The following is a 25,236-nucleotide window of genomic DNA, read 5'->3' as shown; positions in this document are numbered from 1 at the left end:
TTTTTGGGGTTTGACTTAAAACTGCTACTAAACTACTACGACTACTGTGCACTAACAGGTAAATATGAACACATCTGTGTGAACACATAACGACCTACAACTTTGTTTATGTCCCTTTAGGTGGTCTTTGAAGTGGCGTTTAACAGTCCACGTGGCGGACGTGTTGCACTTGATGATATTTCCTTTTCTTCGCAGTTCTGCACCACAGACACTGGTGAGCTGCAGATAAAGCCCCTTATTCTTTCACCGCTAATGTCACCAGTAAAATAGTCAAACTTGGTCAATCTTAAGCCTCCAAATTTTAAGAATTTAAATTAATTAATATCTTAAAGCACCAAATCCAAGTAGCAGTAAAGTCATAAAGTCTTTCATATATCAAAATTTGGGAGTTTGCATGTAGATTAAGAAGATGAAAATAACCATGATTAATATAGGATTAATCCTACAGGGTCTACAGATGTTAACATGAAATCGAATACAAATGTTTAAAGGACTGAACAGGAGCCACAAAAGTGTTTATCCTACATTAACCTGCGGTTTCTGTGCATTTATTCTACAGAGCCAACTTTTGACCCCTCTATCGCCAACTGTGATTTTGAGTCTGGTTTCTGCCTCTACACCCAGGAGCAGGCGAAGGAGTCACCGTGGAGAAGAGTCTCCGTGAAGCCCAACATATTCAGGAATGGAGACCACACCACAGGAGCAGGTGGAGAAACAACATCTGACCGTGGACTTCCACTGTTTAAAGTGGACTTATTACACTTTTCTGTATTTCCTAGCATATATAAAATGTGACAATACTGTTAAAAATGGCCCAAGTTTCAAATAATAGGGTAAGCTGATGTGCACGTAATTATGCATGAATCATGAAACGCATTTAGAGTCCGAGAATAACAATACAAGCAGAATAGGTCAACTGTGAGGCTGCCTCAGAGAGAAAGTCCTGATTTTTTCCACCACCAAAGAATCCTTTTTGTTAGCAAAAACATCTAGCAGACCAGTACTCGTAAAACATCTTTTATTCTACCATATCACCCAGGTTTCCTATGGGCAACACATAATTGGCTTGACCATAGAAAACCCACATAGAGGCCCCAAAGAGCAAAACTGGTATGTGCCCTGGATGGGTACACACATGTGGAAAAATGTGGGTTTGCCTTGCCTAGTTCCACGGTTTATCCACACCTACTCGCAGTGGGCCCAGATGTGCTCTACATTTCATGCCAGTACTGTGGGTTTGCCCACAGCGGCCTCATACAGGCCCCAAGAGGGCACGTTTGCTGGGTAGTTGAGTTTTCTTGAAATTTCTTTAAGTAGTCTTTGATAATAGTTCTCCAAGCTTTGTGACATCGAAGGCATTGAGAGTTTTCCTTTGGATGTTGGCTTTTGTTTCATTATCTGCAAAGATGATCTCCCATTGCTACAATAATGCTGAGGTCCTGGGAAGGCCAATCCATGGTCTATAGTGCTCTGCTCCATTGTGTGTTTTTCATTTCCCTTTCTTAAGACTGGCACTTCCACTGAAACCATTACTCATAAGTCTTAACAGAACAGTGTAGATCAAGTGAAAGGCCAGATGAATTTCTTAGGTGCCATGTCAGGTGTTTGGGGGATTTGTTTTTTGTATTTCCTAGGACATGACTTTTAGCTGTTTATCACCTGTAGATAGTTTCCTCCACTTTTCTCCACTTTTGGTCTGAAAAATATTATTGTATGCCTGTCGAGTAACAAAGTGCCAGAAGATTAAAGAGTTTAAAACTGGCAAAGTTGTTCGTTATGTTTAGACACAGCACTGGTTCATCTCAGTGTTAAGTGGCTTAAACAAAAAAAACAAACAAAATATTCCTTTTGTCAGGTACAAAGATTGGACTAAAAACTGCATGAAAAAGCAGCCAATGGTCAAAGAAAAACTTTGAAATACCCCCAGAAAGCTGTTCAAGACCACTTTTAAAAATACAAAAAAGTCTGGCTCCTTCATAAAGAAATGAAGGCTTTTACACAGAACTGTAGCTGGTAAACCAAGTGAACCACAGAGCATTAACAGCCTGGTATTGTTCTCATTAGACGGTGGATGTGAACAAACATCAAAGCTGTGAAATTTAGGCCAGCGTTTTGGTGGTCTGTCGGCTTTTTAGACATTTCTTTGCCTTCACGTGGCGACAGCATCCATGCATGCAAACAAAGCACAGTTTGCCACTGAAAAACAGTTGAGCAGCAGATCATTACCAGGTGTGAGCGGTGATGGGAACGATCACAGCAAGCAGATTCCGAGGAAGAGAGAGTTAGCAAGAAAATAAAATGCTGTCTTCTCCCTCCAGGATCTTTCCTGTTGGCTCACTCCCGACTGGGCCCACGCTCCGGCTACGTTAGCCGCCTCATCAGTCCAACTCTAGCCGGGAACATGAAGTACTGTCTGACATTTTACTTCTCTTTGAGGGGTGAGCTGCACCCTGAAACTCGACAGATTCATATATTTTCCCTGCATGTTGGCATTTATTTGAAATGTGTGAATCTTCTGCTGGAGCTGATCTGAATGATTCACCAACCAGAAATAACTCTGGCAAATGCAGGTTTCAATCAGACGGACCAGGCTCTGGCTGTTTATCTGCTGCATGCGAACGGCAGCCAGGAGAAAATCTGGACTCAGGCAGAGAGGTCGAGGGGAATCTGGATCGCAGCGGATGTCACCTTCCAGACGTCACAGTCTGCCAAGGTCAGCTATGAGGAAGTGGGGGGAAAGCACACATGTGTGAAAGAATAAACAAGGAGTTGGATAAATATATATCCACCTCCTTGTTTATTCTTTTATATATATATATATATATATATATATATATATATATATATATATATATATATATGTGTGTGTGTGTGTGTGTCCTGGTTGACCGTTTTCCTGGAGGAAAAGAAAAAAATGGAGGGCTGAAGATTAGAAAGCAGTGAACAAGACAGGAAGGAGAGAAGAAGGAAAGAACCAATAGAAAAATGGGAAAAAGGAAAAGAAAGAAATGAAAGGAAGTGAGAATTGTAATGCACAAGCATCAGTACAAGAGGGAGAAAGAGGGAAAATGTGCAACTGACAGAACTGAAAAGAAAAAGTGGGAACAAGAAACAAGGAATTGATTCATTAATTATGATGGAAAATGGGAGTAAATACGGGGGAAGAAAGAAAAATGAACGACAGAGTAAAGACTGTGAGAAATAGATAAGAAATACACTGAGAAATGAAGACAATGCTTCAGAGAGGGAAAGATAAAAAGGAGAAATTGTTTTTTTTTTTAATTTACTGCTGCTGTAGGACATCATCATCACATGTGCTGCGTGATGAAAATAAAGTCATTCAGATGGCAAGGTGCTCAAAGGATTTCTCTACACTGGCTCAGTATTTCACTCATGATTCATTCCTGTCCTAACTGACTGACTAACTGAGGCTCGCGCACACACCAGCACCAACCCAAACAAAGGGTTATGGTTAAAGTGTCTTTGGTTGGGATCGATCTTTAAATCTGTAAACACCTCGTGACTCACCGGTTTGTCCTGTGTTGTTCAGGTGGTCTTCGTGAGCACCTGCAGGAGTTTCTGGGACTGTGGCTCTGTGGCTTTGGATGACATCAGCGTGAGCCTTGGAGACTGCGAGCTGGTGGCGGGTAACAGCTACAAAAAAGCACAGAGAGAGAAAGAGATGTTTTTATTTTATAACCCTGCTTTCAAAGAAAAAACCCTACTAGCCTAAAAACAAGAAGCTGGAACCCTGCTTCTTCCCTTATTCTGCATATTGATTTTCCTCTTGTAGGCCTGCTGTCGTCTCTTCTCCCTGGACGCTGTGATTTTGAAGCAGGGTTGTGTGGTTACACTCAGGACAAGAAGAGCGATGCTGCTGACTGGGAGAGGAGGCGGGGGGCCACACCGACCTCATACACCGGACCCAGAGGGGACCACACGGCGGGACTTGGTGAGTCACCTCTCCTTTTGTATAAATTGATCCTTTCAGTCATTATAAGCCCCTGACCTACACTGTGTGCTCCGCAGGATACTACCTCCACCTGGAGGCGTCGCCGATGCTGCCCGGCCAGAATGCCCGGCTGATGTCCCGCACTGTGAGAGGAACCAGGGGACGGCACTGTGTTAGCTTTTTCTACCACATGTATGGGTCGGGCACAGGCCAGCTTAACGTTCGCATCAACAAATATGGAAAGGAAGAGCTGCTGTGGCAGAGGAGCGGCGAGCAGAGCATCGCGTGGCTGAAGGCCCAAGTCGAGTACCAGTGTCACAGCCAGCATCAGGCAAGAGTGGAAATAACTTTCTCCTTAATGCAGAAAAATTTATTTTAAACAGTTTAGATGAAGATGGTGGTGGATGTTGACTGGCAAACAACTCACTTGTGGAACACGTGAGGACAGAACTGTAGAGGAGGGGCGATGATCTCAGTTTCTCTAAGAAGCCGTGCTGAGAAATGAGGATCACTTTAATGTCACTGAGATGCTTTAGTGCTTTCATTTAGCCCTCAAAAATACAAGGCCAGAATTGGCCCTGCAAAGACTCCAGTGTGGCCCACTAGACTGCTTCAGAAAAAATGAAGGAGGTTATGCATTTCTAGAATTTTAACTAAAGTAGTTAAGTAATAGATAAACAATTACATGACAGAAAAGTGACCGCTTAATAAATCCAGGACAGTCTGCGCAATGAGCTACAAGAACGTTTTCTGTAATTTTACATATTTACCATGTAGAAAAACTGAAGAACCGATGCTGTTGAAACTGCTCTTCTTTCTCTTATATTGAGATATCTCAGGGATTAAATGTGTAGTTAAACATATTTACACTGATAGAAAGATCAAAGTGGGCTCAACGTGCTAACAAAACAACTTTAAGTTACCTCTTCATTATACCACTTAAATCAATAACATGTTTCATAAGCTGTTAAGCAGCATAACAAACTAATTCCTGATGTAAAAGTGAAATGATGCATCTTTAATTTTATTCTTTAACATTATTTTCAGTATCTGACAGGCATGAAAATAACAGCTCAGTGGTTCTGCGAGAAATTTAAAAAGGCAAAAGCAGAACATATATTTTCCTTTTGATAACAAAAGGGATTTTCTTTTGGAAAGAAAATCACCCCAGTGTGGTCTTTCTGACTCCACTGTGATGAAACTCGTCTCCACAGCTCGATGTCTTTGAGATTTGGCACAGAAGAAGATGTTTTTGTTTTTTTTACATAGCTTCAGGCTTCTTTTCAGTTCGACGGCTTTCTGAAGACTGTCATTTTGAAACCACACACAACCAGTGGTACAGAGTCATTGCCCAGGAAACAAAGTAGCCTATAGGAGACTGTGTCATGGAAACATGGGCCTCGCTTTAGTCTCGGTAAGATGAACTCAGTTCGACATCCTCTCTTGAACTATTCTGCCTTCAGCATCAGCTTTGCCCCTGTCAGCCTGCAGGTTCAGTATAATTGGTCCTGTCTGGACGCATCACTGTGCAGACTGCATGCACACGTGGGTGTGCCAGAATATACTGAGTACCTAAAATCAAGAAATTACAACGTTGAGTGAAAGACTCTCGAGGTGAATGGATCTTATCTGCAAACAAACTTTAGCACATTTGATCTCATTTATCCTCTGTTCTGGGTATTTCAACATCTCGGCTGTTTTTATTTGGCTAAATGAAAGTTTCAATAATTAAAGGATCATTTTTAAATTTCGCTCCCCTTTGCTCTCTCTTCTTTCTCCCCACCACTCCCCCACCCAGTCGAGGCAGATGACTGCTCCTTCATGAGCCAGCCTCTGTTGGACTTCCCTTCATCTTAAAAGGGATTTCTTCCTCCCCACATTCACCAAGCGCTTACTCGGTGTTGCAGGTCTCACTCTAATATTGTAAGGTCTTTATCTTACAATATAAACACATTGAGACGAGGAGCTAAAAAAAAAACAAAAAAATAAACTCATTCTCATAGGTTAGATATGAAAATATTCAGTGGAGTAGGAATTGTGATTAAAAATCTATAAAGAACATTAAAAATAGTAACAGTAAAATTCAATACTGCTGTTAATAAGACAAGAGATTAGTGCTGCAGAAAATTGTTAACCTGGTGATTTAGCTACTAAAGTAAGTACTGAAGCTTTAAACCGCCTGAGTCTATTTGTTTTATTAGCTGCAGTTCCACAGTGTAAAAGAGACTCAACAGCAGATCAGTATAAGTCTAATACATTCATGTGTCACCAAATTAATACATGCACATTCCCACAGTTTTGGCTTTATTCAGTGGTTTTAGTAACGTAGAGCTTAACCTAGCACATATAAAATGTATTCCCTCTGCAGATAATCTGAAACTTGCATAAACATGCTGTAAATAAAAGAATCAGTGAAAACGTGGTACTCCCAACCTGGCCATTTGTTCAACATAGGTTACCATGGTGATTTAGCAAAGTTAAAAAAGGGCCACTATCATGATTCAGAAAACTCTGACTTTAAGCTCAGCCTTGCTCGCTGAGCTGTTAATGTAGCACAGACCTGCATGATCGTCATCCGTGCAGGTCTGTGCTGCAGCGGTATTAGAGCTTATTTATAGGATAATTCAGTCTAACTTGGAGGTAAAAACAGAGCAGGTGACTTTAGTTAATTTGCAATTATTTATTATAACGACTCGTTCATGATTTGAATCAGAGTCAGAGTGCCTGTTATTGTCAGTGCATTGTAAAATACAGTGAAACTGAAGAGCTATTTCTGCAGGTGTTTCAAAATAAATAACACACAGCATAAAAAAAACAAACAAAAAAAACATTAATAAATTATTAATAACACTAATGACACAAAAAGTATTTTTTCTTACAGAAAGTTTCTTGAATTTTGAAACATGGATGGATAGCTCTCTGTATTATTATTCTTGGGTCTTTACTTTACAATTTGAAGCACCTTGAGGCAGCTGTTGTTGTCATTTAGCACGGCATAAATAAAACTGAAGGGGGGGGGGGGGGGGGTGTCCACTGCTGACCTGAACTTTCTTAATCTAAACACTTTATTTGTCCTTTTGTCCCAGATTGTGTTTGAAGCGATCAGGGGTTCTTCAATAAGGAGTGACATTGCCATTGATGATGTTATTTTGGAAGGTGGACCTTGCCCAGGTAAACAAACTGAAATATCCTACAAAAAAAGAAAACATGCAATAAAGGATTTCAGATTTGTCACAACTTCCTGCTTACTTAATTTTTTCCTTCAGAAATGGGGATCAGCACCACTGTGGGAACCTCCAATGAGATCGAGTAAAGTGCAAGGAGTGAAAACGGCGTATAATGCTTACCCCCCCCCCCTTCCTGTTTTTTGCACATTACAGACAACTCAAAATGTTGTTGAGTCCTGACTCCTGCATGTCAGTCTAAACATGTGGACAAAGGAAACTTCTCATGTAGTTTCTCTCTTCTTGGAGCGACACATATCAGTCATTTCACAGTCAGCGTTTCTCTGCACTGTAGCAGCAGTGAGCATGTGTTTTTCTTCACATTTGTATTGCATTAGATTAATGCTCATTGCTCAAATAAAGCGAGGACGTTCTTTAACATGAGTTGCTTTTGGTTCTCTCTGTTGATGCCTGGAGTTGGATACAAGAAATATTGTATTTTACTGTCACCTAGTGGGAATACAGCATAGCATACAGGGTCATTTATAAAGGAACAGTGTGAGGGAATTGAGATTCCTTCTCAGGCGATTCAACCTGCAGTCACACCTTGAACCATGTCGCCTGAATAATTCTTATGGTGGGTAAATGACTCTACGGACCTCTTCCAAGGTGACAACCACACTACAGGTTAAATACCTGAGACTCCCCATTAGCTCTGAAGTTTAGCTGCCTTCAACTTAAACCCTTAAGTCTGCAGTAAGAACCAACCTCATAAATTAAAAAAAAAAAAAAAAGAAAAAAAGAAGTTACATCAGAGGCTCCACACTTCTGTTTTTCCTACACAACCTGTTCATTAATCACCTTAACTGACAGAGGAACAGATGAATGGTTACCACAGATATTCTTATGAAGGGTCTGAAAGCAAATCAGCTAAAATCCTGTGGTCCAAACAGTGGACTTCATAGAAATGTTTTTTGGATTTAAGTGTGGCTGTTCTCATGACCATTTCCCCCAGTTTTAACCAGATTAACTGGTGATTCTACAGTGGAACATGGACATTATATTAGCACTGCCAGAATATTCCTGACTCCAGATATGCTGATGTATTCTCATACACACACCGGTCACATGCATGCGTAGGTAAGCGCCCTTACATGGATCCTGTACTTGTATGAAGTCGCCCACCTGATGTCATGGTAACAGAGGTCTGGTTCTTCGCTAATCTTGGATCGCTCCAGCTTTAAGCCTGGAATTGTCAGAGTAACCTGCGAGTAAATTAAAAATAACACAAGATGTCATGTTTACGCATCGGTAACTGTAACAAAAAAATGGAAACAAAGGGAAGATTTATCTTGTTCATACACCTCTCCAGAGCAATGTTCCCTCTAATTTTTCATGTGTCTGAGCGAACACACAAACTCCCTGAGCGGTCCCTTGGACCACTGTGAGCATCAGCAGATGTGTGCACTGTGGTCACGCCAGCATCCAAGTTACATAGTTTATTAAAATAATCAAATTACAGCATTTATGTTTGACTACTTTTAATTAACTGCTTTAGCCCACTTACAATGAAAATGTTAAACAAAAATTCTTGTTCATGACCTGTGTAGTATGTTAACACAGGAAGTAATAATAATACAGTCTGCAAAATACAGTATATAATGACCAATGTTGGGCAATTAATTATATAGTTACTTCTTCAAAAAAATTACTGAGTTTTGCAAACAGCAAAGGTTTTTGCAGCTGTTTAACCTAAAAATGCAGCCAAGACGTTTTTTAAATAAACATTTCAAACTATTTACAGAATAATCAGCTGTTCTGCATCAAATTTGATGCCACACAAATTATTTGTGCCACTCCAAAAAAATAATTTCTCTCCACTATGAGATAAAGGAGAACAACAGCCTGATACCTGCAGGCCTGACAACAGGAGATGTATCACTCCTGTAACACCTGTAACATTCAGCAGTCGCCTCATTGTTCTGACACACACAACAAAACTACTGACTACACTACACACTAACTACACAAGATTTCCCATAAACGTCGCAAATCTCTCACATCTCAAAACACTCCTAAAACTTCCTCCTTCCTAAACAACTGTTGCCATATCATTTTTCGATTGGTTGACATGGTACATTTTTCGACCAATAGGAAAGGGTGGGGTGTTTTGGTTTTGCTCACGGGTGGAGAGTGCTTTCGAGCGTTTTCCTTATAAAACGCTGTTTTTACCGTTTCTTCCCGCAGTAAATATAAACAACGATAGTATTCGGAAAGAAAACCAAACATTGCAGATATTTTTTTATCATAACTCTGGTTTTACGTTTGTTATTGTTTTTGATAAGATCGAGACAATGTTCCCCAGTTTTTCCATGTTAACCTGACGTGTGCACATAATGTTCACCCAATCCTGCAAGAATCCTTCCCAAAATTCCAGTTTTTTAGTCTTTTCAAAGCTGAATCGAGCCAAACATCTATGGTATCAATTTTTCCTTCTTGAGTTATCGATTCAGAAGATAGTTAGAAAACTTGACCTCTGACCTTGACTTCAAGGTCACGGAAATTCTAATTTGTCTGAGACTTTTATTAGCTGCATCTAGGGTATGAATATAAAAGCCTACATCACTTTCAAGCCAATCGGACTAACAAACCTAGATTAGCTTTAGAGTCTGATTGGGTTTCATTTTTTTCCTTTTAGAATAAAGCTAACATGTCAGTTTACTTGAAGACAGAGTGTCTGCCATCATTCATATGGTTATAATTGTGGTTTGACATGATAAACTAATCCCATAGCCTCTCTGGTGTGCTGTGAGTCTTTAGTACAAGAAACCTAAATTGTGACATTGGGTAAATAAAGACGACTGCAAAATAAAACCAATATATTCAGATTTATTTAAACCACATACGTACACTGTACATATCAATGAAAACAGACTTGTTAGCGTTTCTTTTGGTCTACATGATGCATGTCCCGTCGTTCAGGTACTTCATGGACTCCATCTGCTGCGTCATCGCCAGAACTTCGTGAAACCCGGTGCTGAGTCCTGACATGTGCTGGAAGTACGCCTCCTTCTCCACCTGCACTGACAAATTGTTCACCCCGGCTTCTTTCAAAATGGCGGTCACCTGTTGAAACCAGAATTACAGTCCACCATAAAAATCCTCAGCGCCAACAATCTAGCCTAAATGTACCTGTAAAACCTTTTCTTTTTTACATTTAAATATTTAATAGTAAATAAATGTGCATGAAGATATTCTAAGAAATTAACTGAAGACAACACAGAAAAAAAGAGCAGCATGTGAGTGAGAGAAAATATAGTATTAATGCCCCCATATGGATGCTTTTTGAAGCTTCAGATGCTCTAATGGAATATAAATTCTTAAATTAATGTTTAGATGTTTTTTTCTTTTGTTCTTGCAGTATACCAGTGCTGGTATAGGAGGAGAAATCAAAACCGGAAGCAAAGAAGACTTCGATTCTTTTTTCCTCCACTACATTTATTTTTTACTTTTTAGTCACTAAATATTGTCCAAACTGAACTTTTTAACCTTATAACACCAAGTTTATTAGATTTGATGCTTGAGGTTTTGAGACAGTGTGATTTTTTTCCCCCTGTAATAATCTGATGTTTATAATCTGACACATGCAGTGAATTTGAGCAATGAACTGTACAAAAATGCCTAGTGTTGGAATAATTATACAAATTAAAACTCATATATGCAAACTGACATTTAATTTAGCCTTTTTTTTGTTTTTAATTCGTCAGAAGGGTCAATAAAAACTACATTTTTTTAAAAATTGAATTTTCTGGCTATTATTTCACGGTTCAGGTTTTACAGGATAAATATATAACTGTACTTCTTATCTATGCTTTATTAATATAGATTATGTAACTACCCAGTAATAACCCAGGTGTGCCATTACAAACAGCCAAGACAATGTTTGGTATTCATTCGCCAAACAATAGGATTCATTGCTGTAAAGTAAAACATTAGTATTAATTCTAATTCTAGAGTTTGTGCCAACCTGCTGAATGATCCTCTGCTCTACCACGTCAGACATGACCTGGAGGTGGATGGTTCCGGCGATCATGTTGGCTGAATGCCTCCAGAAATGAGGGTCTCTGTACGATAAAACTCCTTCAATTTTCTCAATCTGAAACATGAAGAAAATTAAAATCAGAAAATGTTTTTGAAAGTTCCCATCCTGTTGCTTATATATTATATATATATATATATATATATATATATATATATATATATATATATATATATATATATATATATATATATACATATATATATATATATATATATACATATATATATATATACATATATACATATATATATATATATATATATATATATACATACATACACATATATATACCTACACATATATACACATACATACACATATATATACACATACATACATACATATATATATATTTATTAGGGGTGCAACGATACACAAAATTCACGGTTCGGTTCGGTACTTTGGTACTTTCGATACAAAAAAAAATGTTCGTGCCTTTTTAATTTGTCATTTATTAAAATTATAAATATATATTTTAACTCAAAAGTACAGTTTTTAAATTTAACCCTAACCCTTGTGCGTGTTTTTTATTTTGACAGCGAATGCGCACCTGTGGACCACTTATGTGCAGCCCTGGTTATTTAGCTCGTCATATTGCAGCCACAGAAATTATTTTGTCCATGAAACCATAAAGCTGCACTTTCTTTTTGCCTTATAGTCTGATTTGTCATAACTTCTCCGTTTTGTGGTAAGCTTTTCTTTGGCTGTCACTTCTTCACCCTGACCGGTCTTATTTGGCTCAGCAGAACTAAAATATATATACTGCTGCTTTTACACACTCACTCACATAAGCTCAGCGATTCTCTGCGCGATCAACCTCTCACATGTTTAAGCTGCGGGAGATTTCACTTGTCATGTTTGCATAGTAAGCTAACGATTAATAAGACGATGTCAGAGGAATTGGTGCACAAATTATCATCACTCACAGGTCAGTGCTGTCGCTCTCTATACACAGTTTGCGCGATTGCAAAGTGAAAGCAAAAAAACAAGCGCAAATTCAAACGCGATTTCAATATGTCACATATTGACAGTGGCTCACCCAATGACATAATTACCCAGCTACATTTCTGAAAGAATGCAAAAGCATTGACATATATTTTTCCTTCCTACAATAGCCCGACGGGCAGGGCAGAGATAGATTTTGGTAGCCCGACTGAAAAAAAATCGCTAGCTCCAGGATGTCGGGCTAGCGATATTGCGAGCCCTGTATCTGATTGCTAACGGCTGTCTAAATGACTCGGGTAACGTTTGTAGCATGCATGCTTGTTGTTTTTGTCTTTGCACTAGGATGATGTCGGCGTAAATGTGCAGTCATATTCGTTGTGTTCCCACTAGTGCTGTCAGCGTAAATCTCGTTGAAATGACCTTAACGCCACAACACGGCAAATCTCTGTTAAAGAGCTACCGCCGATCGCCCCGTGCATGGGGCTAGACGGCCAACACGTTAACGAGCTAACTGCGCTAACACACTAGTTCACACCCATGTAATTGAGCATTGCATGGCACATCCAACATACTGTTTTACTTTAGTCCATGACTCGCTTACCTTCAGGGTCATACGTCACATGAAAACCAAAATAATTCCAAACACCAGATCTGAATGAGGGTGGGGGAGGTCCATGTTGCAAGGAGAGCTTAACTTTTGTCTCGCTAGCTTGCCCTGCGCTCTTCCTTCTGACTATGCTGTCTGTGTTGAGCGCTCAGTGGATCTGCGCTCGACAGTGCAGCCTAGGCGGAGTCGAACGCAGATTCACTGAGCGCCCAACACAGACAGCATCGTCAGAAGGAAAGTTGATAAAATAAATTACAAATTTTGTATTGTTCGATACATATGCGTACCGAACCGAAAGCACTGCATCGAACGGTTCAATATCGATACGAATATCGTTGCCCCCCTAATATATATATATATATATATATATATATATATATATATATATATATATATATATATATAAAAAAAATCCGCAGCCACGGCAGGGTCCAAGCCGTAATTAGGCACTAAAAAGTTAAAATAGGTAGGAAGTACTGTAACCTCGTAAATAATTTCCTCTATTTATGTACTAGCAAACAGATAAGCAGTTCTCAATACAGATTCTCTTCCTCTCATGCACGTAGAAAACAAATTTCACGACAGTCTGCTGAGCAACCCCATCTAGATCTCCTCACCTTTTCCAGCGCATTGTTCAGGTCCTTCTCATGCTCTGGGGGAGTTCGCAGAAGCAGAACCTCGCAGGCGTCCTTCAACAGAGGGATGACACTGAGGAAAATGAGAGTGGCAATGAAGAGCGAGCATATGGGGTCAGCAATCAACCAGCCGAACTGCCGGATGAGGATGGTGGAGATGATCACGCCAACGCTGCCCAAGGTGTCGGCCAAGACATGGAGAAAGACACCTGGAGAAAAATAAATCAATAAATCATGACTTTATCTATCTTTATGTTTCTCACCACAAACCACGTTCTCAAACACACACCTCTCATGTTGGCATTCATGCCTCCAGAGCCGTGGGAGTGCCCGTGTCCCCCGTGGCCGCCATGGCCGTGGCCTCCGTGCGACTGCCCGTGGCCTCCGTGCGAGTGCCCGTGGCCTCCGTGCGAGTGCCCGTGGCCTCCGTGGCTGTGCTCACTGTGGGAGTGGCCATGATGTGAGTGCCCGTGTTCGTGTGACGAGCAGCTTTTGCCGCCATGGGAATGAGCGTGACTGAAAGCGCAGATGCCCACTAGGTTGACGAGTAAGCCTCCAACAGACACGGGCTGCAGAGAAGGATGAACAGAGTTCAAACCAGACGAAAGCTTTCATATTGTCTCTATGATATCCAGCTGTGATATCCAGCTGTATAAGATCACTCCAAAACTGACAAGATGCAATCAGGAAATATTAAAAGGTGTGATTTTAGTGACCAAAGGTAAAAAAGATATTAAAATGGTGTGGTGGAATCCTTTTACTCACTGTCAGCATGTCTGTGTTTATGTTGGGAGGATCCAACAAACGGGTGACCGACTCCACAAAGACAAAGAAAGCGATGACCATCAGGAACAGGCCGTTGATGAATCCGGAAAGAATTTCAACACGACCGTACCTGTAAAACCACAAAACACTCAGTTTATTAAGAATCCAGCTGGAGGTGATGTTCTTCAATTTTACGATCACGAGTTCTTGATGGATTTTACCCGTAGGAGAAGATCCTGGTGGCTTTCCAGCGGGTCATGAGGGCGGCAAACAGGCCCAGAACTAAAGCAGAGCAGTCGAACAGCATGTGGAAACCATCAGAGATGAGTCCCAGGCTGTTGGTCCAAACGCCATAAAACAGTTCCACAAAGGTGAAAGCCTGAAACAATGCAGAGCAACAAAATCTTACGAAATACCTGCAGAGTGTGTGAGCCTAAACACAGCAGGCGAGTCTTTTAACAGCTTGAAATGCTTTAATGTATTAGATTAAATTATTTAAGATGATCTCCAGATGTGATTATCTAATTCTTTTATTTAATTGACAACTGGAAATTACTTTTTTTTTTTTACATTCTGTTCAGTCAGAGGCAATTCGTTGTTCTCACTGGGGTGTAGATTTTATTGTTTGCTTATTAACTTGTGCATTTCATTTATTCCACCTGTTATACTTAGTTTTATTTTTTTTAAGAAACAGGCACAAATCAAATATGCATACACACCCATCCCTCATTAAAAGACTATCCATTCAAAATATAAGCACAGTATAAGAATCAGGATCATTAAAGGTTAAGAAATGTGGAATTTCATTAATGCTGGCATAAGTGTTTCTTTGAATAGGTTTGTAAAATATGTAAAATATGTAAAATATGTAAAATATGAGCTTTTAGAAGCCTGCAACTGTATAATGTTAGACTGCTCCTCAGGTCATTGAACCCTTTATGACATATTTTCTATCCTCAATGGCAGCTATGATCTTTATTACTAAGATTCATTTTAGCAGGAAACCTCATTACCAGGCACAAATGTCAGTGAGATGTAGATCTGATCCTATTAAACAGCTGATATTAACCCTCTCAGGCTCAAATTAAGTTTCTGTTGCTAATGCACAAAAGAATACCTGCAGTGGTACTTCTGAGTAAAAAAAACCTCATAACATATGTATGTGGGGTAATCAGGTTGTTAGCTTTTACTTGTTGCAAATCTGCAACGCCTGCCTTGAGAGGGTTAAAAGACTGTAAGCTCAGACGTGTGTTTTTCCCCTTCATTTCTCCTGTATACGCTGATCCGTTTTTGAATCGGCGTTCTGCTTTCTGTTGCTATTGGGGTTCGGGTACGGAGCTCTTACTTTGAAATTAGACGGTCTAAAATGTGAAAGATCAGAACAAAAAGAAGCAACTTCCTACACACCAGGTTGAGACACAGGAAGTAGAAGATCTGTCTGGAGTCATACTCCTCCAGGATCTGTTTCAGGGAGTCTTTGATGAATCGTGGAAGGGACTGGGATGTGTGCTGCAGGGCGTCACCCATGAAATTGTAGAGAGGTGTCCCTTCAGGGGAGTAACCCACCAAGGTGCCCTTCTGGCCTTTCTTTGAAGGAGACGAGAGAATATTGGACGCTGCAGGGAGAGAGGAGGGCAGGGAGAGAGGTGTAAACAAGGGTTTTTGTTATTATTATTAGAGATGGCACGATACCACTTTTTTATGTCCGATACTGATGTCATAAATTTGGATATCTGCCGATACCGATATGAATCCGATATAGTGTTTTTTAATCAATAAAACTGCTTTTTTTAATATCTTGCTGCATTTTGTATAAGTTCATACTCAAGTTTAAAAACAAACAAAAGCTATTCTGTTATACCTGTATGCAAAAAATACACTGCACCCAAAATATTTCATGGTTCAGCAATACTGATCAATCTAATAAAGTTAAACCTACTCAATCCTCCCTATTCTGGTATTTTAAAGAGTAAGCAACCCAACTAATAGGGTTCTAAAACTCCCAGCAAAAAAAAAAAAAAAAAAAAGAAAAAAAAAAAAAAAAAGGAAACCACCCACCACCCACCACCCCATGATGCTTAATCGACGTAATCAACTTTAATTTGATGCAGTGTGAAAAAAAATGCACAGAAATAAATTATTTTTCAAGAATAATTAAATAGATTCAACATCTTTCTTCAACAAAATTGCAGACTGCACAGATGGTACTTTCCCAAAGGAAAAAGTACTATAGCTTACTAGGGTATATTAAACTTAATAGTTACTATATACAGTAATGGACTTCTATACATTTTACATCAGATTAAAACTTTGGGTGTAAGATTCAGATAATTATTGATTAAAAGCTAGACATTTTAAATGAGAATAAGAAAGAAAAGTATGTCTTTGTGCCCCCTTTTCCCTGTTCATGCCCCATCGGCCCCCCTGGCTAAACTTTGCTAGATCCGCCCCTGCACAGTTAGCAGCCGTCAGCTGCATAGAAAAGGATCCTGGTGTAGAAAGTAATACTAAATAAATTCTAACAACAGCTTATCAAGCTTAAAAGTGCTGCTGTTGTTCAGCTGCTGGTTTCCTCTTTCTGGCACGAAGTGGGCAATAAACAAACAAGAGAGACGGACTTGCGACAGAAAAGCCGATCAGCTGATCATTAAGCAGTTTCATGACTGAAGTAGCAGCAGCAGAGGGAGGGAGAGAGAAGAGGCAGTCGCTCCAGGTATCGGTTGTTAAGCTTAACGCGGGAATGCTTTACAAACATTCAGAGGTGAACTTACACACTTGCTTTACTTCTCTCTGGGATAACTTTCTCGGAGATAAAATGCCGGATTAGTAGCGAGGCTCCAAATGCTCAACCAGACCGCTGACAGGTCTTGCATGCCACAGCCGCTCTATCACGTGACCACACTGCTCCGACGTGCTACGGTTATGAGCCGAGTTACGCCATGTCACAAGTTTTGTAAGCTGCTTTTGTGATATTTAATGGATCTGATTACATTTTTTATTTCTCTCTGATATCCGATCCAGTAATTTAGGTCAGTATCGGACCGATACCAATACGTAATATCGGATCGGTCCATCTCTAATTATTATCCATTTCTAATTAGTTTTTATTAATTTTTTCGGTTTTCAGTTCAGTTCTAGTTAGTGTCCAGGATGGGTTTGCTTACTTCTGGCTAGTTTTTAATTAATTTCAGTGTTAGTTTTAGTCTTTATTTTAAGTATTATTGTATTAAGGGCATGTATCAGTGCACTAATTACAATAAAAATAAAAAAAACTTTTTGAAAACAGTTGACTCACAATTTTGTTTATTGACTTTATTGAGACCTCATCCGGGAAGTTTTGATAACAAAATCTTTATCAAAAGAAAAAAAATACACTAAGGCTATGTTTTAAATTTTAGTTAGTTCTCCCAAGTCCACAAAATTGTGTCAGTTAATTTTATTCATTTATTTTAGTTAATTAAAATATGTTTTCACATTTGCTTCTTTTGTTTAGGTTTAGTTAACTATAACAACTTTGGTGTAAACCCAGTTTAAAGACCAGGTTTTGACCAAAAATAAATAATTAAAACCCGCTGTTTCAGAAACCCTTTCACTTTAAGTGAAAGGCAGGGGCAATGTTTTTTTGTATTTGAACAGACAGAACAAAAATTCCTCGAGTAAGACAGATGTAATGTTTTGTTTCCATATCAATTTCAGGTTAGTCCTTGCCTGAGTTTTAAAGGATGTAAAGAAGAGTGGATTCTGAAAAGTCGGAGCTGCGTTGTATTAAATGTCGAGGTGGCATTTCTGGTTTTGTGACTGCGTTTTCTCAGATGTTGCTACATTTTACTAAATGTTGCCATGCAACAAATTTCTACAATAGGCCTTCATTTTTGTGTAGCACTTCCTGAGGTGTTCACTCCATTTTTTCAAATCCCATCATGCATTTCCTAAAATGCCTGTTTTCTGTAGGCAGTGTCACTTAATTGTTAATTAATTCTTGTTTTGGTGTTTGAAGTCTTTCTCCCCATTTAACTTTAACTGTTAAATGCAAAATATGATTAAAAAGGCAGGTAAAACAAATTAACTCATTCACTGCCATTGACGTCTATAGACGTCAATTACGTTTTTCAATGGGAGGGGCTAGAATACAACCTTCTAGGGGAGGGGGCAGGTGTGGGATTTGAAGGGGAAGGTGACTGGAAAGGCAGAAAAACCCCAAAGGCACCTTACAACACCGACCCTGATAGCAGGCTAGACGGTGACCTAGGCAGGCACCAACTTGAAAAACTGAAGCCCACCAGCAGTAAAAGTAGACCTGCAAGGAGGTGCAGGGTTTGCGCACGTAAGGGATTGCGCAGTGAGACAAAAATGTGGTGCAAGTCTTGTTGTGTGCCCTTGCATCCCGGAAAGTGTTATAATGATTACCACACAAAAGTGAATTATTCATTGTGAATAAATGTTTCACTATGTACATTTTATTTTTTCATATATTTGTAAATAAATTGTTTTGATAAAACATAACCTTTCTCAGTGTTATTTCTGTTTTATAGAAGTGAAAAACTATTTTATATGTTAGGTGTCACAAAGCAAGAAATATTAGTGTCAAAGGCACTTTTCTGCTTGAAATGTATTTTTCACAAAAAGCTCGTTTTCTCCCTTTTTTTGGTCAAAACAGGCATTTTTGGTGGAACCCACCTCTCTTCTACAGCTGATTACTAAAGAATGGAAAATGGTAGAAACAAGCTTTTTTTTTTTGGATGAAAGAAGAGAGTCTGTTCTTCATTTTGGTAGGTTCAGCGTTTATATGATCATAACACACAGTTTTCTGTGGCTCTTCAAAAATGAGTAAAAATGCTCAAAAACCCTGGCAGTGGGGAGTTACCTGATTTGAAAATGGCTGGCAGTGAATGAGTTAACTAGGTATCGCAGAGCTGTTACTCACACATAATGAAGAAGATGGCGCTAACCAGCACTCCACCAGAGAGCACGTGCTCTGTGCTGCCGTGGTGCGCTGGTTTGCTCATGGAGCGCAGCTGGTCAGTCAGCGGGTGAGTCCAGAAGTTTGCCAGCAGCAATGCGCTGAAGAAGAGGGCCAAGGCGCCATAACGGGCGCACCTCGGCGTCTCCATCTTGGTGCTGCAGATGGCCTCGACGTAAAACTCCAGGATCGTGACGGAGAAGATGATCATCCCGAAAGGCAGGACGAGAGAGGACCACGACTCCACTTTGCTCTGGGGTTAAGATGAGATTCATCCGTTTACAACACGGCTAGCTAAACAACAAACACGTTTTATCATGTGATCTGGTGCACGTACTTCTGTGGTCGCAGAAAGTACTATAACCCAGGGCAGCAGCACCATGGCAGAAACCAGGTTGTCGAGGGCATAGAGACGTTTGGCACCGCCGATCTCCACTGACAACTTCCTGGAGGCCGTGTGGAATCCAACCTTCAGACACAGGGATGCCACCAGCAGCACAACACCACCCTGACAGGAAGTACAAGTACACATTACCATAAACATAAATATATATATCAATAAGGAACTGAATCAGACAGAAAGAGCACAGACTCCCTTTCTTCTGCTGTATATAAACTGAATTATTGGAAAGCCAATATTTAGAAAGAAAAAACAAGAAGGTAGGGAATAAGCTTTACTCACTTTGTGATCTGCTACCCCTAAAAATGAAATCACAGTATACAGGAAGTGAGTGAGAGCACTGTCATGGTGTCCCTCAGCTGGTTATGAGGGGGAATCAAGGCAAATGCAGTAAAGGACAGAGGTGTAACAACGCAACACAAACACATAAACTAACAAACACTGACAATAGACTAAAGTGTCGGCTCAAAGGATACGGTGCTCGGCCATCTTTGCCATGAGATCATCGTTGTCAAAGAGGAGCAGGCAGATCACAGCGATGATGAAGAAAGCAGCACCTCTAGTCTGCAAAGTCACAGCAAAGTAAACAGAAATGCACATTATAAACCTTTAACACAGAGAGTTCAATCATTTACCTTTTTCAAAATAATGAGTGTTTTAGCTATTATTATTCTCCAATTTTGTGCCTCTTTGCCTGCTCTATAATACCAGTTCTTAAACTGCATATGGAGGAGAGAAGCGGCTTGTAATCGGTCAGTTATGTTTCAGTTTATAATTTCAGTTTTTATTTATAATGAAGATTTGTTTCCTTCGCACAAATGAATACAAACATCACCTGTACTTTTCAAACATCAGGAAATGAAACACAAAAACATGTTACAGAGATAACGCGCTCATGTCATATAACCACGATCACACCGACACTAAAAGCAGTTTCTGCCATGTGAATTTATGGCCTCCTACCTTTGATGGCCCTCCTCCTGAGTTTGTGAAGAGAACCCCAAGAAGAGCAATGATCACAACATCACTGTGCTCAAACAGCAACAGCGTTCTGTGAAAGACACAATTTTAATAATATACCTGAATACAGCTGTGAGTCTGCAGATATTGACAAAAATTTCTGGCACAACTTCACCTACTTCCAAGGTGCAAGAAGAGGATAAGAAACAACGCAGGAACTCCAGCAACACTCAAAGGTAAAGAGGAACAACTGTATTAACTGACCAACGGGTTTCGGCATGTGGCCTTCATTCAGGGTCATGACCCTGATGAAAGCCACATTTACCTTTAAGTGTTGCTGGAGTTCCTGCATTGTTAGTCTGCAGATATTCTCATAAACACTTGTAGGAGATAGGGATAGCGTACAAAGCCAATAAAATGCCATGTAACAAGCTGAATATAATACTGAATATAATAAGTTTGTAAAGTGAAATACTTGCCTACTACATTAAAATACCACTTTAAAGTAGCTCACTGCAGGAACAGTGCATGTGACTTTCTCTGGTCTTAAAATATGTATTTGTGGGTTTTACTCGCACCTGGTGGGCTGTAATGCTGTAAAGCCCCAGAAGCTCTCAATTACTATTAAACGGCAAAACCAGAGGAACATACTGCCAGATGTTGAACAAATACAGTGTGTGTGTGAAATGAGATGCTACTGTGTTAACTGAAGAAACATGCAAATATAAAGAAATAAAGACTGGTGTCAAATTATTCTAGTGAAAATTCTGCCAGGCAAAGCAATCATGTCTGCCATAACTATATGCAGCAGTTTAGGTTGGAGACTGTGAGATGATCTTTGAAGTATCGTTGGATAGTTCCCAGTTAAAAATCCACAACCCTAACTGATTTAGATTGATCAACTATTCCCTGAAGGTTGTGTCCTTGTGCACCTGCAGCTAACCTGACTTTCTTCTTTCTTTTAAGAGACCCCCAAACAACAATTTTTAGTCCAAAGAAACACAATGGGACTCTCAGGGAGGGATTTAAACTGTTTTCCTCCAACTCTAATGCTGCATTTGGTTTTATTTAACTACTGCTTAACTACTTCTTACCTAAGAGGTCCACAAAGAGTTAGGCCGAAGAAGCCCAGGAGGGATATGACACAGCTGAAAACAGCATGCTTTAACAACTTTATCCACTGCAAAGAAAATAGATTCATCAACAGAAATTAATACAATGCATAAGGTATTTTTTTTTTCTTTTTGCAAAGCTAGACTTGAATCATCTTAAACACGACATATATAAGTTGTTCAAGCTAATGAACAACAGTAAAAAGAACAGGACGATTAGAGGTTTTAAAGCAGACAAACCTGTCTTTTTGAGATGACTTTTCCAGATGAAAAAGGTTTTTGGAAAAAAAGCAGAAACACTGCACTCCTAAAATCAAAACAATAAAAAAAGAATCAGCATGTTTTCACCATCTATAAATGCAAAATGAGCAAAAGGTCTTGGTGAATAATCGCATTTTGTCTTTAACTCCACCTGAAAAACCTCAAACACACACTGCAGCTGGTAACACGTTCAGCTGAGATGATGGACATTAAATATCTATTCATCGCTCTTATCGAGCAAGTGTGTGAAGTTTGCAAAGTCAACAAAAATTGGCCAGAATAACTGTAATTAAGATTTTTGTCACTACAGAGCAGCCCCAACTAACAATAATACATAAAAACACAAAGAGTACTTACCCTAATTTCAGTATGAAGATGAACTGAACTATGTGAACCACTTTTAGGATATCGTATGACTCAAAGATCCCAAGAGCTTTGAGGACCTTCGAGATGACCAGTAGAACAATGTACCTGGTTAACCTGCACAAGGAAAGAACACGCTACACATTAGTACAGGCTGTGTGATAAGAGCAAAAACAACTGTCATCTACACTGATTCTAGCTATGGGCAAACTTCATACAGTAACAGGCATAATCTTCCCCAAGAAACAAAATCCGAACTGTTCATTCTTATAGAAAACCTCTGTGTTATATTTCCAGTTTAGTCTATTGTTTTCTACCATTTTCCATCAGGTTTCCCTCTTCTCCCAGGACAGAAATATTTAACTGAGGGTTTAAAGAGAGTCTGTGTGTGTTCCTTTTTTGCACCTCAGACTTTCAGCATAACAACAGGTCATGCCACCTACAGAAACACTGAAGATTATGCAGTGATTGGATTCATTAGTCATGGGCAGGAGAAGGAGTACTAAGCGCTAGCCGAATGCTTTTGTGGAGTGATCTAGGAGGAGGAATGATCGGCTTCTGAATGGGAATAAGACCAGACAGATGGTGAACAACTGATGTTGTGCCTATCCTGGGACAGGATGTTGCTGTGGTGGAGGAGTAACAAGTAACCATGTGTCCACATCTACAACAACATGAACTGGAAGTCAAACACAGAGGCTGTATAGAAGAAGGAAACAATAGGGCTCCATTTCCTAAGGAAGAGTTTGAAGATTTTCTGTTAGTTGTGATGAATGGAGTGTACTGTGCTGTGGTCTGCTGGGGATTCAGCATCACAGCCCTTGACACAACAGACTGGATAAACCGATTCTTAGACAACCCCTGATAATTTTTAGATGCCCACTAACACGTAGCAGACTGGATTCAATCCTGAAGGTTTTTATACCAACATACAGCTCAGACTAAGGGCATAATTAATACTAATTTATTAATAAATCAAATCGCTTTTATTGTCACATCACATATGCAGGTACAGCACATGCGAGTGAAATTCTTGTGTGGAAGCTTCACAAGCAACAGAGGTGTGCGAAAATACAATAACATACGAACAAAGCAAAATATAACAATCGAAATCTGAGATTTATAAGAATAAATATATGTACAAATATAACACTGTATCTATTACTGAATATGTATACCAAATACCTATATACTTGTGTGTGTGCATAAATATATATATATAAAATAAAGTAAAATATAAAGGTATAATGCTTAATAATGTAATGACTATTAGTTTATAAGCAAATCGACGGCTTTTTGTTATAGTGTTCTTACATATGGTGTCTGGTTGCAAATATCGGACACAACAAACAATGGGAAATAATAATGGTGGTTTTTCCATTGCTGTGGACAATTTACAGAGTAATCAATTCTTCACAAACGCTAACGTATGGACTACCGATGCATGGATGAGACTTGAATGATTCTTGACATGAAAACAGTTACATCAGTTTAAACTGAGAGTTTTTGATGAAGGAAGGAGAACATACCTGGAATCGGGCACTTCGACCATCCCCAGCTGACCCCCTGAGAGCACGTTACTGCTGTATTTTTCTTCCATTTTCAAGGTCCCCAAACCCACCAGCTCCACTCCACCGAGAGTTACTTCTGTTACTTGTGCATCCTTTACATCGCTGCTGGCGGGAGAGCCAGCTTAAACTACGGTCTGTTCACCGCCGGAGAATATAAACTGGCTTCTTCTGCGTTCTATTCATCCTCCCGTCAGTGTCTGACGTGTAAACTACAATCAGCTGGTAGCTTTGTTAGCGTATTAGCCGGCTAGCTAGCCACTTTCCCCCCCAAAGTTTCCAGTGGCGTCACGTCCTCGGTGTACGGTTTACTTGGCCCCCGAAGCTTGTGGACGCGTGGTCAGAAAAAGATACTGAAAAGTTATGAGTCTGAAGTGGTTGTAATAACCGAGAAAATCCGCATGGACAGGATAAAGAAAATCAAACACCCGAGCTGCCCGTGTTGCCACGGCACTTCCGGACACGGTAAACGTTACGTGCAATTACTCGTCAGCGTTGCGCCTGCGCAGATAATGAGGATAGAAGACATTTTTATTTGTTTGTTTGTTTTTCACTTTATTTAGAAAGTTGTTTTATGAACATTTTCGTTGTTTCTTTCTTTCTGGAAAAACATATAAAATATATTTTAAAAAGTCGCCCTTTGTCGTGTCCTCCCCCTATGGCGCGTGCTCCTCTGCACTTTGTTTTTCTTCTGCTCTGGATGTTTTTGTTTCTCCCGTGGGTTTCCAGCAATGAGTTTTTGAGTTCATGCTTTGTCTCCCGGATCCTGCATCTGCAGTGTTATGAGCGATTTTTTTTTAGCCACATGCAAAACAGACCAAATTTCCTTTAAGTAAGTCCTTTCAAACAAAAGCCTCAAACATATTGGCATTGGAGATTCGGTTTTTGTCTTGTTTTGAAATTTTTACTTTTAAGTTTTCGAAAACAACAGTGCAAAACAACAACTACAACAAAAACACATACATGGGAAGAGTACCAAAAAGGAAGGAAAAAGAACAAGATATGCATGACATATATGACTATATCAGGGGTCCAAAAAGGACCGGATCTGGGAATACCCAAATGTACCCTAGATTTAGACAGTTGCACTTAAGTACAGTTTTTTTTTGGCAATGCCCGACTACTCCAAAGATCGTTGTTTGCTACTTTGCTGGTCTAATTATGTATTATTAGAATAATTTCACCATTCTTTAATCTTTTAATGGCCTGTTCAACTTCTTCTTTAGTTATATTTGATATGAGTCTCATAGTCGGGTCATTTGTAACTTGGGGCAGCTCCAATTTTGCTAAAAATGTATCAATGACTTCCTTACTACATTATTTGGGTTGGGAATACAATTTTTGATAGTAAGCAATTTGTGTTTTCAAAGCACTAAAACAAATACAAGCGCATGACATTAACCAATTCAAACACATTATTTTAACCCTAGATGGTTTTGTCA

At 39.5% G+C, this 25,236-nt stretch overlaps 2 protein-coding genes across 2 annotated transcripts in view; one reads left to right on the top strand and one right to left on the bottom strand.

The window, feature by feature from the left end:
- LOC113026041 (MAM domain-containing protein 2) overlaps positions 1-7,560 on the top strand; it is a 33,567-nt gene extending 26,007 nt beyond the window's left edge. The window contains exons 8-16 of the mRNA XM_026174438.1: positions 121-214; positions 560-706; positions 2,319-2,438; positions 2,571-2,713; positions 3,551-3,647; positions 3,794-3,952; positions 4,030-4,283; positions 7,039-7,123; positions 7,219-7,560. Of these exons, the coding sequence (XP_026030223.1) occupies positions 121-214; positions 560-706; positions 2,319-2,438; positions 2,571-2,713; positions 3,551-3,647; positions 3,794-3,952; positions 4,030-4,283; positions 7,039-7,123; positions 7,219-7,265 (1,146 nt within the window). The 3' untranslated portion in view covers positions 7,266-7,560. The remainder of the gene's footprint in view (positions 1-120; positions 215-559; positions 707-2,318; positions 2,439-2,570; positions 2,714-3,550; positions 3,648-3,793; positions 3,953-4,029; positions 4,284-7,038; positions 7,124-7,218) is intronic.
- A 2,425-nt stretch (positions 7,561-9,985) lies between these two features.
- On the bottom strand, positions 9,986-24,288 carry slc30a5 (solute carrier family 30 member 5). The gene is made up of 16 exons (XM_026174437.1): positions 23,756-24,288; positions 22,221-22,343; positions 21,843-21,909; positions 21,585-21,670; positions 20,494-20,581; positions 20,007-20,094; positions 19,813-19,889; positions 19,468-19,638; positions 19,095-19,383; positions 15,578-15,786; positions 14,392-14,549; positions 14,171-14,300; positions 13,695-13,974; positions 13,388-13,614; positions 11,144-11,272; positions 9,986-10,242 (listed from the first exon to the last, which is right to left on the bottom strand). Exons 1-16 carry the CDS (start codon positions 23,824-23,826, stop codon positions 10,072-10,074), a joined length of 2,364 nt encoding a protein of 787 aa, XP_026030222.1. The 5' UTR covers positions 23,827-24,288; the 3' UTR covers positions 9,986-10,071.
- Positions 24,289-25,236: the final 948 nt, after the last annotated feature.

Source organism: Astatotilapia calliptera, chromosome 7 (genome assembly GCF_900246225.1).
Source record: "Astatotilapia calliptera chromosome 7, fAstCal1.2, whole genome shotgun sequence".
NCBI classification, from domain to species: Eukaryota; Metazoa; Chordata; class Actinopteri; order Cichliformes; family Cichlidae; genus Astatotilapia; species Astatotilapia calliptera.
The sequence above is the reverse complement of the archived record's forward strand: the minus strand, read 5'-3'. Positions and strand labels throughout refer to the sequence as shown.

Excerpts from the sequence above, each read along its gene's own strand:
- slc30a5 (XM_026174437.1), bottom strand. The coding sequence starts at position 23,826 with ATGGAAGAAAAATACAGCAGTAACGTGCTCTCAGGGGGTCAGCTGGGG. Across the intron at positions 20,095-20,493 it reads CAGGAGGAGGGCCATCAAAG|ACTAGAGGTGCTGCTTTCTT; the intron begins GTAGGAGGCCAT and ends GTGACTTTGCAG. Across the intron at positions 11,273-13,387 it reads TGAACAATGCGCTGGAAAAG|ATTGAGAAAATTGAAGGAGT; the intron begins GTGAGGAGATCT and ends TTCATGTTTCAG.